This window comes from Rhinolophus ferrumequinum, chromosome 10 (assembly GCF_004115265.2).
Source record: "Rhinolophus ferrumequinum isolate MPI-CBG mRhiFer1 chromosome 10, mRhiFer1_v1.p, whole genome shotgun sequence".
In the NCBI taxonomy this organism is placed as follows: Eukaryota; Metazoa; Chordata; class Mammalia; order Chiroptera; family Rhinolophidae; genus Rhinolophus; species Rhinolophus ferrumequinum.
The window spans coordinates 44,647,414-44,664,168 of record NC_046293.1 but is presented as its reverse complement, the minus strand read 5'-3'; the positions used below and the strand labels follow the sequence as shown (position 1 = coordinate 44,664,168).

The window sequence follows — 16,755 nt, the reverse complement described above, 5'->3', positions numbered from 1 at the left end:
TAAAACAACTGTATGAAAAAAATGAGAACATGTAAAGAGATTCAGCTCTAAACTCCTTAAAAAAGCTTAGATTGGCTAGCCTGCAAGTATATTTAAGATTTAATTATTGCTTCTATCATTCTACTATGTACTTGGTACTTGAAAGACAAAAATGCATAATACAAGATACTCCACACTGAGAAAACTCAGAGACTTATGCAGGAGCCCAAAATGAGAACAAATAATAATCATACAATAAGGCAAGTGGAGGAGGATGCAGAGGCCAGAAACCAAGACCCAATGCTTGTTTAAGTGAATAATTGTAACGATATCTTATGATTGTCAATTATTTAACAGTTAATGAAGCATTTCTGTCTCTGCATTCTTATTTCCACCTCCATCACAAAGTCAATGAATCATCAATTTACAAAGGAAGAGAGCAAATGAGAAAGAAAGAAAAAAGGAACTACAAACAGCCAGGACACACTTAGTACAATGACATTACTAAGTCCTTACCTATCATTAATTAAATGTAAATGGATTAAATTCTCTAATCAAAAGGCACAGAGTAGCTGGATGGATTGAAAACACAAGACCCAACTATATATGCTACCTATAAGGGACTCACTTCAGCTTTAAGGACACACATAGGCTTAAAGTGAAAGGATGAAAAAAGATATTTCATGTAAGTGGAAACCAAAAGAGACCAGGGATAGCTATACTTACATCACATAAAATCAGTCAAGTGTTGTAACAATAAATAAAGAAGGTCATTAAATAATGATAAAGGGGTCAATTTATCAAGAGGATATTGCAATTGTAAATTTATATGTACTCAGCGTCAGAGCACCTAAATATATTAAGCAAATACTAACAAATATGAAAAGATAAACAGTAATATAATAATAATAGAAGACTTCAATATCCCACTTTAAACAATGGATAGGTCATCAAAATTAAATTGATAATCAATAAGGAAATATTGAAAAATCAATAAAGAAACATTGGAATTCAAATATACTTTAGACCAGGGAACCTAACATACATATACAGAACATTCAATCCAACAGCAGAAGAATACACTTTCTTATCAAGAACACACAGAACATTCTTCAGAATAAATCACATGTTAGTTCACAAAACAAGTTTAGCAAATTTAGAAGATTAACATCATATTAAATATCTTTTATGACCACAATAGTATGAAAGTATAAATCAATAATAGGAGAAAAGTTGGAAAATTCACAGATATGTGGAAATTAAACAACACACTACTCAACAACCAATGGTCAAAGAAGAAATCAAATGGGAAATCAAAAAAATTGCTTGAAACAAATAAAAATGGAAACACAACATGCCAAAACATATGGGATACAGCAAAAGAAGTCCTAAGTGGGAAGCTAAAGTGATAAATGCCTACATTAAGAAAAAGAAAGATCTCAAATAAACAACCTAGTTTTACATTTCAAGGAACTAGAAAAAGAATAATGAACTAAACCCAAAGTTAGCAAAAGGAAGGAAATAACAGAAATAAATGAAATAGAGACCATAAAAACAATAGAAATGATCAATGAAGGTAAAAACTGACTTTTTGAAGATAAACAAAACCTGACAAACCTTTAGCTAGATTAAGAAAAAAAGAGAAGACTCAAATAAATAAAATCAGAAATGAAAGAGGAAACATTATCATTGAGACCACAGAAATACACAGGATCATAACAGACTGCTATGAACCACTACATGACAACACATTGGATAACTTAGAAGACATGGACAAATTCCTGGAAACATGAAACCTACCAAGACTTAATCTTGAAGATATAAAATCTGAACAGATGAATAATGAGTAGAATATTGTATTAGTAATGAAAAACCTCCCAACAAAGAAAAGCCAAGGACTAGATGGTTTTATGGGTAAATTGTACCAAAAGTTTAAAGAATTGATGCCAATCCTCAAATTCTTCCAAAAAATCTAAGACTGAACACTTCCAAACTCATTTTATGAGGATAGAATTACCCTGATACCAAAAGCAGATAAAGACACTGGAAAACAAGAAAACTACAGGGCAATATCACAGATGAATATAGGTGCAAACATTTTCAACAAATATTAGCAAACTGAATTTAATAGCACATTAAAAGAGTCATACAGCACGATCAAGTGGGATTTATCCATGGAATGCAAGGATGGTTCAATATATTCAAGTCAATAAATGTTATACACCACATTTAAAAAATGAAAGATAAAAATCATATGATCATCTCAATAGATGCAGAAAAAGCATTAGACAAAAATTCAACATGGTTTCATGGTTAAAAACTCTCAGCAAATTAGGTATACATGGAATGTTCCTCAACATAATAAAGGCCATATATGACAAGCCCACAGCTAACATACTCAATGGTGAAAGGTTGAAAGCTTTCCCCCTAAGATAAAAAACAAGACAAGGGTGCCCCCTCTCACCACTCCTATTGCCATAGCAATTAGACATAAAGAAGAAATAAAAGGCAACCTAATCAGAAAGGGAGAAGTAAAATTGTTTCCGTTTGCATGATCTTATATGTAGAAAATCCTAATGATCCCAGTGAACAACCGAATTAATAAACAAATGCAGCAGAATTTCAGGATACTAAATCAACATACAGTAATCAGGTGAGCTTCTATACATTAACAACAAAATAGCTGAAAAAGAAATAAAAAAAACATAATCCCATTCACAATAGCATCAAAAACAATAAAACATTTTGAAGTAAATTTAACATTTAACTAAGGAGGTGAAATATCTGTGCACTGAAAACTTTAAGACTTTGATAAAAGAAATTGAAAGAGACACAAATAAATGGAAAGGTATCCTGTGTTCATTGACCAGAATTGATATTGTTACAACACAATGTTCATACTATCCAAAACCATATGTAGATTTAATGGAATCTCTTTCGAAATTCCAATGGTATTTTTCATAGAAATAGGGAAAAAAAATCCTAAAATTTGTATATGGAACCATAAAAGACCCCAAATAGCCAAAGGAATCTTGAGAAAGGAGAATAAAGCCGGAGGCATTTCTAAGTGGCAAACGCATAGAGGTTAACTTGGTCTAAATACTAAAATTAAAGTCAGAGATAATACGGAGAGGTGTGTTACTTGGTATAATATGTTAGTAGACACAGACTAATGTGTGGTCATATGACTGTGTGTGCTCTCTTTATAAAAAAAAAACAACTGTAAAATGTGGGTTGAGATGTTTGAAATGTTAAAATATTTGTAAAATTTTAAAGGATTTGACTATGCATTTGTCTCACTTTACTTAAGTTAGATACCAAACTAACAATGGTATCTCCACGAAGCTCACGTGAAGTTACTGTCACTCAAAAGATAAATGGCCTCTTCAAGACACAGGGCTAGACTTAGGGCAAGACTCCTCGTTTGGGTTCCTCCCACCAGATTATACTGCCTCTGGAAGGAACATTTGGAATCCTTAACTGTGATTTGCTTTGTATTGAGAAAGCCAGCTCTCCTTTCTTTGCCCTTATGAAAACAGTTCTTTGAAAGCAGAATAAAAGTCATTGGGAAAACATGATTTGAAATGCAAATGTTCACCTTAAATACAACCTTTCACAAACACCTTTCAGTAATGCATTGCAATCATCTGAATGTGCATCACGAGTGTCTTCAAATAAAAATTGAATGTCAGCGTTTTGATAAAACTCATGTACACAGTGTAAGGAATCTCTTTATATCTAGATTCCTCGTAAAGTAAATGTGCCCATGGTTACATTGTTTAATAACCAACCTGGAAGGTTAAATTTGCTTTTCATTGTTTTCTTAGGAAATAAGGGTTAGTGTTGTGATAATCAGTGAGGGGAAAGATAGCTTTGTCTCGTGTATGTTTTATGAAATTACATGACCAAATTAACAGCAATACTAATCTCATTTCCTTCACTAAGAAATCTAAAAGGATCATAATAACTGGTGACTATTTCCAACTTTGTGGTATTTTATTTTTCTAGTCATTCCTTAAAGAGAGCTTTTTAAAAATAGAAAGTCACCACTAAGTTCAATTTAATAAACATGGGTATTCAAAGTAAGAAATTCTGAGTCATTGCTTAGAATATTAGGATTATATAAAATATGATCCCAAAATCTCAGCAACGTTCAACAAGTATAAAAACTAGGACAACCATATAATGTATTGAACAACTAGGACATTTCTGAAAGTGAAAGAGGGTGCTATCCATCATGAAAGCAGAACATTGGCCATACATGGAGACGGTTTAGGTCAAACCAGGATGTATGGTTATCCTAACATGAACGGAACGCCAGTCATTCTTCATCTATGTCAGTTAGCAAGTCTATTTACAAGCTTCTCCAGCTTATATGTTTGGAGTAAAACATATATTTTTCTTGTTAGAAAGGCAACAAAAAAATCCAAATAGTCTTCTTTTACAATCTGGCAAAACTGTACGCTTAAATCCATTTACTCTAATTACTAGGTTGTTAAATTATTTTGAGAAAAAAAAACACAGATTTTTCACACTTTATTTCAAATTTCTATTCTCTATTAGCTTTATTCCCTACTTTTCCCCCTATTTAACCCTTTGTGCTTGTTTTCAGGACACTCATAAAATAAGAACAGTAGCAGCGCCAATCAATAATGTATTCAGTCATTCCGCAAATGCGTCTGAGTTCCCACTGTCTGCCTGGGCCTGTGCTAGGCTCTCCTGGTGAGAGATAATTAGAAGTGGTCACTTCTGGTAAGAAAGACAAATGATTTAGAAGAAAAAGATAAGTGTATAAATTACTGTAACCCAGGGCATAATGATATATATCTATATCTATATCTCTATATGTATATGTGTGTGTATATATACATATATATTTGTATATATATATAATTTTACATATAGTACATATATTTGTATATATGTATATATAGTGTGTTAATATATAGTGAATATATATATATATATGTATATATATATCTACATATGTATAGATATATATATATACATATATATTTATAGAATGTGGTATGGGAGTTCAGTGGTGGGAAAGCAATACGAGAAAGGTGTTCGGGAGCAGAGAGGCCCATAAGTAACGTCACAGAAGAAGGAAAACACACAGATTCTTTGAGTGTTGCTGAACTGTGGAGTTTGACCTCAAGATTTCTGGAAAAGCAGGGTGGTGACTGAGTACAAAGGATTTTCAATGCCAGGCAGAGAATGTTAGAGTTAATTCAAGGACTCGAATCATAGGAGATGATGAACAGGGAAAGATCCTATGAGAGTGCCCTTGAGGAGTGGTGAATACGATGGACTGTAGAGACTAGGGACTGACTGTCCTGAGGTGATCTAGAAATAGACTAACATTGTAGGCAGGGGAGGAGGCAGTGGCCGTATGAAGGAGGAGCATGCCCCAGAGGGTCTGGAAATATAAGCCCAAACATATGACAACTGACTGGTTTGGCCTCCGTGATTAAGATTTTAATTTGACCTAATAGAGAAAAGGGTGGCATCATTAACAGATACTGCAATGAACCAACTCCAAATTGACCAAACACCATTTTACCTTAAATGGTCAAGAAATAAAAATATTTTCACACTTCATCTAGATCAGTTTTCAATTCAATAAATTTTCCAAAAGAATAAAACATACGAAGGTGATTTTTTTTAAAATGGATGATTTTATTGCGCCAGTAGTAAGTGTTATAAAATCATTTGTATATCTCATTAATAATTCTAAAATGTGACTAGCAAGTGGAAGAAAAGGGACTGGTGAAATATAAAGAAAGCATCCACTGAATGAAAAAAAGCTGAAGATTCTACACTTTCATACTCTACACACTATTTTTCTCTTTCTCTACTATCCACTGCAACATAAGGATACTATGTAGTCTCTTTACGAGTTATGTGTCAAACCAAAACATATTCCTTCCATCACTTGTTTTCAAATTCTTTGATCCATTTTCCCCTCTAAATACCCAGAGATTGCCAGAGTCAGAATTGACTCCTTGGGGAAGCGCTCAGTTCCCTGTCCATTGTAGGGTATCACAAACTTGCTGAGTGATCCCTTGGTAAAGAAGTTACAGATAAAAAGAGTACAAGGGTGGATTAGACAATGTGTCAACTTCATACCCAGTATGAGAATCTATGATTTTATTAAATGGTAATCGGTAAAGATGAGTTTTCAGGTAGACCATTTAAATTCTAGTTCATTACTTATCTCTCCACATTTCCCCCTCTTTTGGCCCTTTCCTTAGAAGTGTTTAACTGAAACAAAGATGGTACTAAGATTAGGATCCCTGACATAAAGAACAAATACCTATTACAAAAGGAGAGAAGATCTGTTGTAACTGCATGGCAGTCCCAGGTTCCTTTCTAATTCCTTTGTATAAAAAGTAGGAAAGGCACTGCACTGCCCAGAAGTTGGTCCATGGAGACGGCAAGAATTCATTTATTTGTTCATCAAATAGTGAGCCCCTATTATGAAACAGGGGATGTGATGCAATGGTGAACAAGGCAGATAAGGCCTCTGCCCTCACAACCTAGAAAGGAGCTACAGAGCTCTCTCACACGTGTGCCTGGAAGATTATACCCAAAGCCGGCTTCGCCAATCATGAAGCTGCTCAAATGAGATGACTGAAATTTAGTTAATGTTTATCCTCTTGTTAAGTTCTGAATGAACATCTCCTTGATTCATACTTCTTTTTTCTTTAACTAAGTGAGAGAGAGATTATATATTTAAATTCTCACAAACACTCTGCACCTATTCTAAGGGATCCAGCTCTGGGAAATAAATTTTGCAAAATGACACTTCTCGGCATAGCATAAGGGTTTACTTATGCTTTGCATAAACATTGTGAAGAACTCATTAATATACTAAATGTTCTTTCCTATTTATAGACATTGGCCCAAGTTTGGTTTTTGGTTAACATGTACACAGAAATTTGATACGTACAGAAGGTTCTCCTTTCCACCTCTTCAAGCAAACTGCTAAGTTCCTTTTCATTGTGTTGACAATATGCACCTAAGGGGAACTCTAAGTGTACTTAATTCAGACTGTTGGATATGTTTCTTCAGCCTGATCTTAGGGGGGAAATAGTAAAAATGATTTCAAATAGCATTTTCAAGTGATGGAAATCTGCAGGATCAGAAATGTTGGTTACATTATTTACTTGTCTTGGATAACGTGATGTTTCATGCTGTCAAAATGTTGCACTGATTAGTTAGTTCTCCGACTCTATCAGCACTGACGTTTGAGAGTTAATAGCAAATGCTGCAGAAAATTCAACATCTTCCTTGCACTCAGGCAGTAGCAAACATATCTTTATTAGGAGTTGGGTGAAAGAATGCTATATTTCTCGAAGCTTTTCCCTTTAAATTATTTCTGGTAGAGGTTGGATTTGAGATCTGCCTCTGACTTGCTAAGGGCTATTTATGATTTATTTCAACCTTTAGCTGGCTCTAGAGAAAAAAAAAAAAAGAACAAAGTTGAAAATAAAGAAGAGATGCTTATCTTCAGTGGTATTTCAGTAGACGGAGCATCCTGACTCTGATGATAAGTGCATTGTTTACATTTAAAAACATTTTTATTTTTTCTCTCAAAAATAAAATTAAAATCCTTCATCATTTTTAATTGGAGAACAAGTGCCATCATTTTTTAAAGAGAACAAATTTCAAGCTGTGCATCTTTTAATGCAGACTGTTCCTCTGAGACTTTTCTGAGGCACAGTGGGAGAATTTTAAACCTAGTCAAATAATTTTCTTAGGCAAAGGGGTGATAGGCCATGGTGAGATATGGGTGTCATTAAAATTTTATAGGGGACCCTAACACACCACAGTCACCATAACATTGACACATTGACCATAATATCTCCAAAGAAGCATTTGCTGTCTATCATAGCTCTGATGGGAGCTGTTACAGTCAATCAATGCAATAATCTGCATGTTAAAAAGTCCCGAAATACGTATTTACAGGGTAGTCAGATCTGTTTTGGTCTATTGGGTCAATAATCTACATACTAAAAGTCCCTAAATATACATTCACAAGACAGACAAATCAGCTTTGGTTCACTGAGTCAACAGTAAGTAGGCCTTTATAAAAAGGTTTAGGTAGTTGCATACTTTGCACTTTAGCAAGTTCAGAAATGCAGTTCTCTACACTTTCTGTCATTTAAAGAGTGGATTTGCTATGCTAATTTCAGTGGACGTCAGAAGCTGTGTTTCACTCTGGCCTATGATATTTTGCCTTTAAAAAGTCAGAAGTAAAACTGCTATCGCATAAACTATATTCAAGCTATGAGGCAAGTAACGGAAACACAGACATTTAGGCAGAGCCCTCCAGACCGGGGTGGAGGGTATCCTTCCAGACTGTCTTAGCGCTTCCTCTATCACCATCGAGGTCCAGTCCACAGCTGCCTGTCACCTGACTGCTCTGCTGTAGCCTTTGCTCCCTCATTGTCATGCCAGCAGCCAGAGGGATCTTGCTAGGGCTTCAGAACATGGCCCTGCTCTTTCTTTTCCAGCAACTTTGCATTTCGTAGTAAAAGCCAAAGGTTCCTCAGGCTATGCCCCTCCTCACTCTAAGTTCATCCCCTACCATCCCCCCCCTTGCCGTTGTTGCCAGGGCACACTGGCTTCTGCTGTTCTTTGAACGCACCAGGCATGCTCCTGCTTCAGGTCCTTTGTGTTTCCCTTCCCTCTATCTGGAAAGCTCCTCCCTCAGATATCCACATGGCTAGCTCTCTTACTTCCTTTGGCAGTCTTAGGAGAGAGGTCTGCCCTGACCACCTTGTATAAGATAACAACCCCCCTCCCAACACCACGCATTTCTTTCTACATTACCCAGGCTTGTTTTTCTCCATAAGCATGTACGGATCACCATTTAATGTACTACGTCATTACTTATTTGTTTATTGTCCATTTCTCTCCCATAAAGGTTAAGCTAGACTAGGGCAGGGGCTTCATGCGTCCCAAACTTAGATGAGAATTTGGCATCTTTAAGTGCTCATGAAATATTTATGATACAAATGAATGAAAGCAGATGAAATGGAGTCTTCTTTCTACTTCCCCAACTACCTGCTGGTGTGTATACATATTTAGGTTGAGAGAGAATGAGTATCTCTTTCTGAGATAAAGTCCTCTCTTTAGCCAGTTTCCTATAATATTTTCTAAGTGGCACGAAACGGGTCCTCCATGAAGGTTCTCATCCACTGCATCCCCAGAGCTAATGGGCTATGACAGAGCTCCTGGAGGAGCTGGGGTCATCCTGCTGGTCACAGAAACACTTGACCAGTCTGCTTCTAAGTACAAGAGAACAGCCAGATGAGATTAGCATTTCTAAAGCTCTCCCACTTTTGTGGTGGCCACAATCAGCCCTGGTGATAGCAGTGAACTGACTAGATTTTACAGTCTAACCTGAGGCCACCATGATGGATGGTGTGTGCACCTCTGCCACGTAACTGTCACGAACTGGGGAGTACTGGGTAGAATCATTATTCTCTCCTAAACTTGGTCAATTATCCTTGGGATATTCCCTCAAGTCTCTACCCTGACCTTGAGCTATGCATCATGTTCTCAAATGTATACTCTCACATGATTGAGGCTTGTCACAGTAACTTCTTTCTTATTTAAATTTTACAGGAACATTCTTTATTTCAATCACTCAGAAAGGTGCCTTTGGCTATAGAATCACAACTGACAGCAAATTAATGACTATGATGTTGTGATTAGTTGAGATTACAGGCTACAGAAGACTTGTCTGAGCATTTACCCCTGTCATCACACTGATGCTGGCATCTATCAGTGATTCGTATTGGTCAAAAACATCGTAGTTCAGTTACAGTAGTCCTACAGAAAGGTAAGGAAACCTGTCTGGAATGTCATATTCAATGATATGTTAATTAATTGAAAGTTTTTTTACTATTAACCTGCTTAGACTAAGTGAGTCTCTCTCCCATGCCCTCCCCCAGCACACAGATTTATTTTAATAAAGTTTTAAGGCACAAGCTAAATGAAAAGCTGAAGGTGATTTCAGTCCCCGAACCCAAAGAATTCATTAACTAAAAGGAAAACATCATTTAATCTTGAATTATTTGGGTAAGTGACTCAATTTTATAATTTATTTTGCATGAGTAGACAAAACTTAATGGATATTTCAGTATATACCAGTACTTGAGTGGATTTATAAAATAAAACTTTTCAATCAACTTAATGGAGAGGAGAGGATAAAAATTAACACGAACAATAACAATGACAAAACCTTCTACTCAGATACTAAGTATCATTCCACAGCCTTCCAAATTCTGGCTGAAAAGCAATAATGATTTCCGTAATCCCCAGCAATGACTTTTGCAGGGAGAAGGTTTCAAATAAACATCTATTTGCTTTAGGTGAGCTTCACTGAATCAGCCTTATTTGATTTCAGATTCTCCTAAGGGAAGAGATTTCAGGATTTCCTGGTTGTAAAATGGAAAACAACATTTGGCTGAACTTGTATGACATCATCTAAAGCATTAAAAGGGCACATAATCATGGGTTCTCTGCCTGTTTACCAAAGCTTCTTTACCTCTTCAATCTATTTTATTTCCAAATGCCAGAGTAGTCTGAAACCTTTCAAAGATTTACAGACTGCAGAAGCTGAGGAAATATTAGGATAGATCTTTTAACTTTTGTGAAAGCTCTTAAATAATTAATAGGCGGGCTTTTGAAATTGCTATATATCATAGTACAGATACTCTAAGATATACCTTGCGAAGGCTAAACATAATTTAACAACAATGGGCTTGAGGCCATCTCTCTTTCTAGAAAGTCATTAAAACTGCTCTTGAGAGTACACACTTGAATCCTAAATAAAAAGAATATTGAATTTGTGAAGGGAAGGAATATAACATATAACAAAATTTAGTTTATCAATTCCAACTGAAATATTATACAATGAATGAAAATAGTAAGCACCATCTTGGTTTTAAATACAATTTCTTTTGCAAACTCTACTTGGAAATTCTCTTATATTACAGAAAGAAGAAAAACAATATAGCTGCCATAATATTATTTATAAAAAGCAACAGCGTGAGCAAATTAATTTGAAGTTTATATTACAAAAATGTTTTCCAATATACTTAAAATACTAGAGCCAAATAGCTAAAACAAATATTTAAAAGATCTTATTCCAGATATATAGTAGACAAAATATTTCCCACAGCAATAAATTAATTTTGTCTTTGTTATGCAAAACCCCTCAACCATAACTTTGTGAAGAAATGTGAAGTGGTGTGAAAATGATCTTACCTCATATTCAAAGTCCTCTGTTCTGTCTGCATCAGCCGGCAAGCTGGGAAGATACTCATTGTCCTCATAAAATTCATGCTCCATCGGGTGAAGAGAATGGCAGCTATGGGGAATGTAGCAATATGATAGGAATGGATCAAAAGGGTTGTTTTCAAGATTAAAAGTGATTTTAGAATTTCACTTTAGTTTTTTCTGCTTTGCAATAAGACCTATACTTGATCTAGCCTTTAAATGAACTACCGTTCAAAATGAGCAATTGCTTTTCTTTCTCCACCTGCATGACGTCCATCAATTTGATTTTCTGAGAGAATTCAAAGATAAGGGCCCATGGTCAGAGCTACATTCTGTGAAGCCTAATGTGAAATCTTTGACAGGCCATGGTGCTTTATTGATACTCTCTGGTCTGCTGCCATTCCACCAAACGTGACTTGCTCCATATATGGGTATGTGGCATTTGAGATTAGAGTCTACCCAAAGAGGAATATTTTATAACAAAGTACTACCAATTTCATAACATACAGCTCCGAACTGGTTTTTGAAATCTGTTTTCAAAAGCACATATTTTTCAGATTGTGAAACGTACTCACATTGCCACCATTCCTTAAGACCTCCTTTCTCGTTCTCTCTCCTAACCCACATTTTCCCTTCTTTGATAAAAGGCACGAGTATAAATCTTAAAGAGCATTCATGGTGATCACTTACTGGAAACTTCTATAAGCCACAGGTATTTCAAAATGAGGGGAATCCAGGGCTTTGTATATGACTTTTATATATCCTTTAATTTTGGGCAATGTTTAAATAATTGATTGAAGTGCTTTCAAATTACTATATGCTATGATAGAAACTACACATTACACCATATAAAGGCTAAGCCTAGTTCAACAGCATAGGGTATGAGGTCATTTCTATTTCTAAAAGTCAATGAAAAAAACCGAAGTGCAGTGAACCAAGTGCATTGCAGGGGAGACCGCTAAGCTCTGCCCGTGTGGACGTTCTTGAAAGTTGGAGTTAGTAACATCCATTAGTTCCCTTACACTAACTGGAAGATGAGAGAGACTTAGCCTTGTGCCCTCAAACAGTCAGTGTAAATATTCTACCAGCCTCTTCTCACTACTATTGGCTCCATACAGGGTGAAGCAATGTGGGTCCAAAAAACAAAAGCAGTACATGAGGCACCTTGCTTGCCGGTCTAACAGGTAAACCCTCCTTGCTTAAATCTGGACTGGCTCTGCAAAGCCCACTTGGGCTGGCAAAATGTCAAAGCTTGCTGTTTGGGGCATCTGATGTGTTTCTCTCATCTTTCTGTCAACAAGAAGGAAGCCATTCCGGGAGGAACTACTCATTCATTCAATAAACATTTATTGCATGTCTACCAGGTGCCAGGCCCTATGGCAAGTGCTGGAAATATGTTGGTGCACAAAATACAATCCTTACCCTATTATTTGGGTAAGGCAGCAAAGTGGGAATTTTAATGTAGTGTGACAATGAAGCAGAAAATACAGAAGCTGTAAGAGCACTTGGTGGGGATGTACCTCCCGCAGCCCTAGGGCGTTTGCTAGAAGAGGTTGCTAAGATCTGCAAGGAGGGACACAGAATACTGGTCAGAGGCGTGGGCACTTGGGTTCACATTTTTGCTCAGAAGCCTGGCCCTCTCATGTCTTTGCTATGTGTTTTTGGCCAAGTTATTTAATATGTGTTGCGTGTGTATGGTAATACAATACACTCCCTCCAAAGATTGTTGTGAGGACTAAATGAGTTAATGAATGTAAAACACTTGAAGTATTCCCTAAAACATATTAAGTGAGCTAATAAATATTGGCTATAATTATTCAATCAAAAGAGTATTTATTGTGTGGTTACTCTGGGTCAGGCTGTACTAATGGATATTACGTATATATTTGTTTATCTTGTGTATTGTTCCTCTTTCCCTCTATCATATAAGCTCCAGGAAGTGGTGAGTTTATTCTGGTTTCCAGTTTTATGCCCAGCACCGAGTCCCAGTGTCTGACATAAGGGGCTATTTTATAAGTAATGGATGAATGAATAGAGTCATGAGCAAGACAAACAGAGCCCCTGCCCTCCTGGAATCTGAGGTTTCAAGGAGTGTTTTCCAAAACATGGTGGCACATTAAAATTTTCTAGAGCGATTTCTGAAAAATTCTGATGACTAGATCTCACTCTGAAAAATTTCTATTGAATCGGCCTGAGGTGGGATTCAGGCAATTAACTGATAGTTCTTTTCCAAGTTCCCAGATGATTCTAAAGTATACTGAAATAGGCTTACAAAAGCCACTAAAGGGCCGGGATGTGGCATGACTAGATTTGCGTTTTACAAAGTGGAGAATGGAGTACAGTAGGCAATGAAAATGTAGTCTGAAGAGACTGTTGTTTTTATAAATCAAACTCTTAATAATGTTTGAATATTTGCTTAAAAGTTTATAGAACAAAATATATGGGTCAAAACATACTCCCAAGACTATACAAGTAGGACTATTTGAATAAAATATCTCTAACTGCCTTTAAATTAGGTGAAAAAAAATTGGGAAGAAATATTCCTTTAATAGTTCCTTATTTCATAGTTCTATACTTATCCTCTGACAGCCAGGGACTTTTGTTTACATCTCAATATACTGGATAATTGCTTTCTTTGGAGAATTGCACTTCAATTAGATTAATTTCCTAGCTTCTCCTTTAAAGAAGAGAAAAGCAAAAGAGTGAGAGACTGAGGCGACCCACAGTGGAGAATATAGTGCCAACATGCCACTTCTGTGTCAGTCTTAATAAGGTTTTTGGCAGCTTTGGTGAGAAAAGCGATTTCCCTGACCAGCGCTCAAGTAGCATGAGGCTTTTGATTACTGGAAACACAAAGATGAACTAATCAGAGACAGAAGTTTTCACTGCATCTCAGAAAGTCTGATTCCTGAGGTAATGCAACTGTGAGGGTCAGGGAAAGTCGCAAGCAGGGATAGCTGAGCACTAATTGGATGTAGACACATTGGAGACATTTTCCAAACAGAACTGAGCACCTGTCTCCGTAATTGTCAGCTTGCTAGTGTGACTGATTCTTTCCAGCACCTACTTTAAATGATGAATGGAAACAAACAGGGCTGAGGGAGAAATGACAGAAAAGTACCTGTCTGAGAGCAGAAATGGACAGATGTCTGGCACTGGAGGGGTAGGTGGCCGAAGTTTGGCCAGGGCCATGATGTGCTCGAAGGTGATATCCGTCTGAGTGCTGGCATTCATGAGCTGCACATCTTGGGGCGTGCCATAGATTGGTTTACTGAGAGGCGTCCGCCTTAGCACCTGAACCACGATGGGCTCCTTGGCATTTCGGAAAGCTTCCACTGCCTCTTCATGGGTGGCCTTTGAGAGGTCCTTCCCATTGACCTGTGAAGATAGAAGGACATTACTCATCTCAGAGGAAAGAACAGAGAGGCTGTCATGATAGATTAATAGAAGGTGGGAAAGGAGGTTTAAACCAACTCTGATATGAATTTTGTAAAGGAATATTTAATCAGACATTGACATTTACTGAACTCTTCACCCATTGTTTTCTGAAGGAAAACAATGACTTCAGGCATCTTTAGGAAGTACACCATCAGAATTATTAGTAAAGATTTAAAAATTTAAATAACACTTCAGCCTCAGAAAATGCTCACTAAAATCTTCAGATAAGTAGAAATGTTAAGTATATTTTTTTTATGATCAATCTCTTGGTGGGATTTTAAATATTTTATCAAAGTCTTCCTGGCCTGAAATCTATTTTTTTTTTTTAGGATACTGTTATACACCTTTCATATTCATCATCTTCTTATCAAAAACCATGCTTTATCCATGATCACTTACATTTTATCCCAAATCCTTTCGATTAGAACTGTGGTCTGTGGACCAATAGCAGATGCATCACCTAAGAGATTATTAGAAATGTAGAGAACCTGGTCCTACTCCAGACCTCCCAAATCAGAACTGGCATTTTAACAAGATCCAAGCTGATTTATATGATATGCACATGAAAGGAGCACTTCTCTGAAACACCTCTGAGTGAAAATACCGTATCTCTTTGGATCCTCACCTGTTTTAATTTATACCAGTTGATAACTCTCCAAGGTAGCCCTGGACATAACAAAGAAAGAGGTAACATTTATTTGCCTCTCATCACTGCTTCTCCGCAAGGCCAACTAGTGGCATTTACCCTAACCTTTGTGGCACTCCAAACACTTGCACACTTTTCTGAACACCCTCTTAAAGAGCAGTACAGGCTGCTCTCAAATAGTTGTCAATTTACTTCCCTAAAATGGGTCCTGATAACACAGCTTCTTAGTGAGAATTGTGTTTTAATAAAGGACCATGGAATCCTAAAATAGCTTCACAACTCCCACCCCAATTGAATCAATAATGTTGGCTTTTGTATATATGAGAAGATGCTTGAGAGCACAATACTGTACTCAAAACTCCTGAAATTATACCATCTCTAGACAACTAAGACACCTGCCTATTGGGGAGGCTCTGATAACTGCTATGCACAAGTGAATCCTTAGAGATCCCTGGTAAGAAGCAAAGGGAGTCACTGAGTTGCAATCATCGAGCAGTTGCTAACATTCAAATGAGCACATTCTCTCTCCCTGAGTAGACAAAGAATATGTGTGTGCTCAGAGCAAGTGTGGAGTGTTTTGGGGTAAATGATACAATGCCAGGTAAAAATCATGTCATGTAGAGACAGGCTTAATGACCTGGAGGAGTTAATTTACTCAATGGACCCTGAAAGAGTTAATGTGCCTTCAAAGATGGAGCAATTAAGTCTCCTCACCAGCAAAATATATCCCAGTACTGTTCTTGGATCACTAGTAAGAAACTTTAGTTGGGGATTTGAGTAAGTACCAGTGCGCACACACTCACTAGTCTGTACATTCACTCTCGGATTCTTTTCTCCATGGACTAAACTTGAAAAATATCAGCAATTTTTCACTGGCAAAAACTTGGAATGTCTTGATGACTTTGGGCACATGGGAGTAAGTAAACACGGGTCACCTACGAACACAATCATACGTTCCTTGAGCTACTATCGGATGACAGTCACTCTGTGCTGGGCCCACTGCTGTCTCCCCTGAGGACATGTAGTCAGCAGATGATAAGAGAAGTTCCGGAATGTTAAAGCACAAACTAAAATCTAACCTCCCATGTTTAATGATGTCATCCTCTATGCTTCGTATTGTGGTCGGTATTTATAAATCCCAGGGTTGTGGATATTGAGCCAGTGGTAGGTAAGGTGGCTCTGCCCGTGGTACAGAAGAATTGCCCCTTTGTCCCCAGGCTTCCCACTTCATGGTGTTCCTTCTGTTTAGTGAATATCTCTTCTTGCAAAGTATCATCCCCTTCTCTCTTTGAAAAGAACTTGCGGTCATTTTATCAACTATTTAAAACCTACCGAAACTATGTCAATATGGTACCTTTTCTTATAAGCTTTGCGTTTAGAGTAACCCCTAACAG

The 16,755-nt window shown here is 36.8% G+C and overlaps 1 protein-coding gene across 2 annotated transcripts in view; it reads right to left on the bottom strand.

The window, feature by feature from the left end:
* Window positions 1-16,755, bottom strand: part of PDZRN4 (PDZ domain containing ring finger 4) — a 338,512-nt gene that overhangs the window by 50,351 nt on the left and 271,406 nt on the right. For both annotated transcript variants that reach the window (XM_033118549.1, XM_033118551.1), the window contains 2 exons: window positions 14,399-14,655; window positions 11,266-11,368 (listed from right to left, as the gene is read on the bottom strand). In XM_033118549.1, the coding sequence (XP_032974440.1) occupies window positions 11,266-11,368; window positions 14,399-14,655 (360 nt within the window). The remainder of the gene's footprint in view (window positions 1-11,265; window positions 11,369-14,398; window positions 14,656-16,755) is intronic.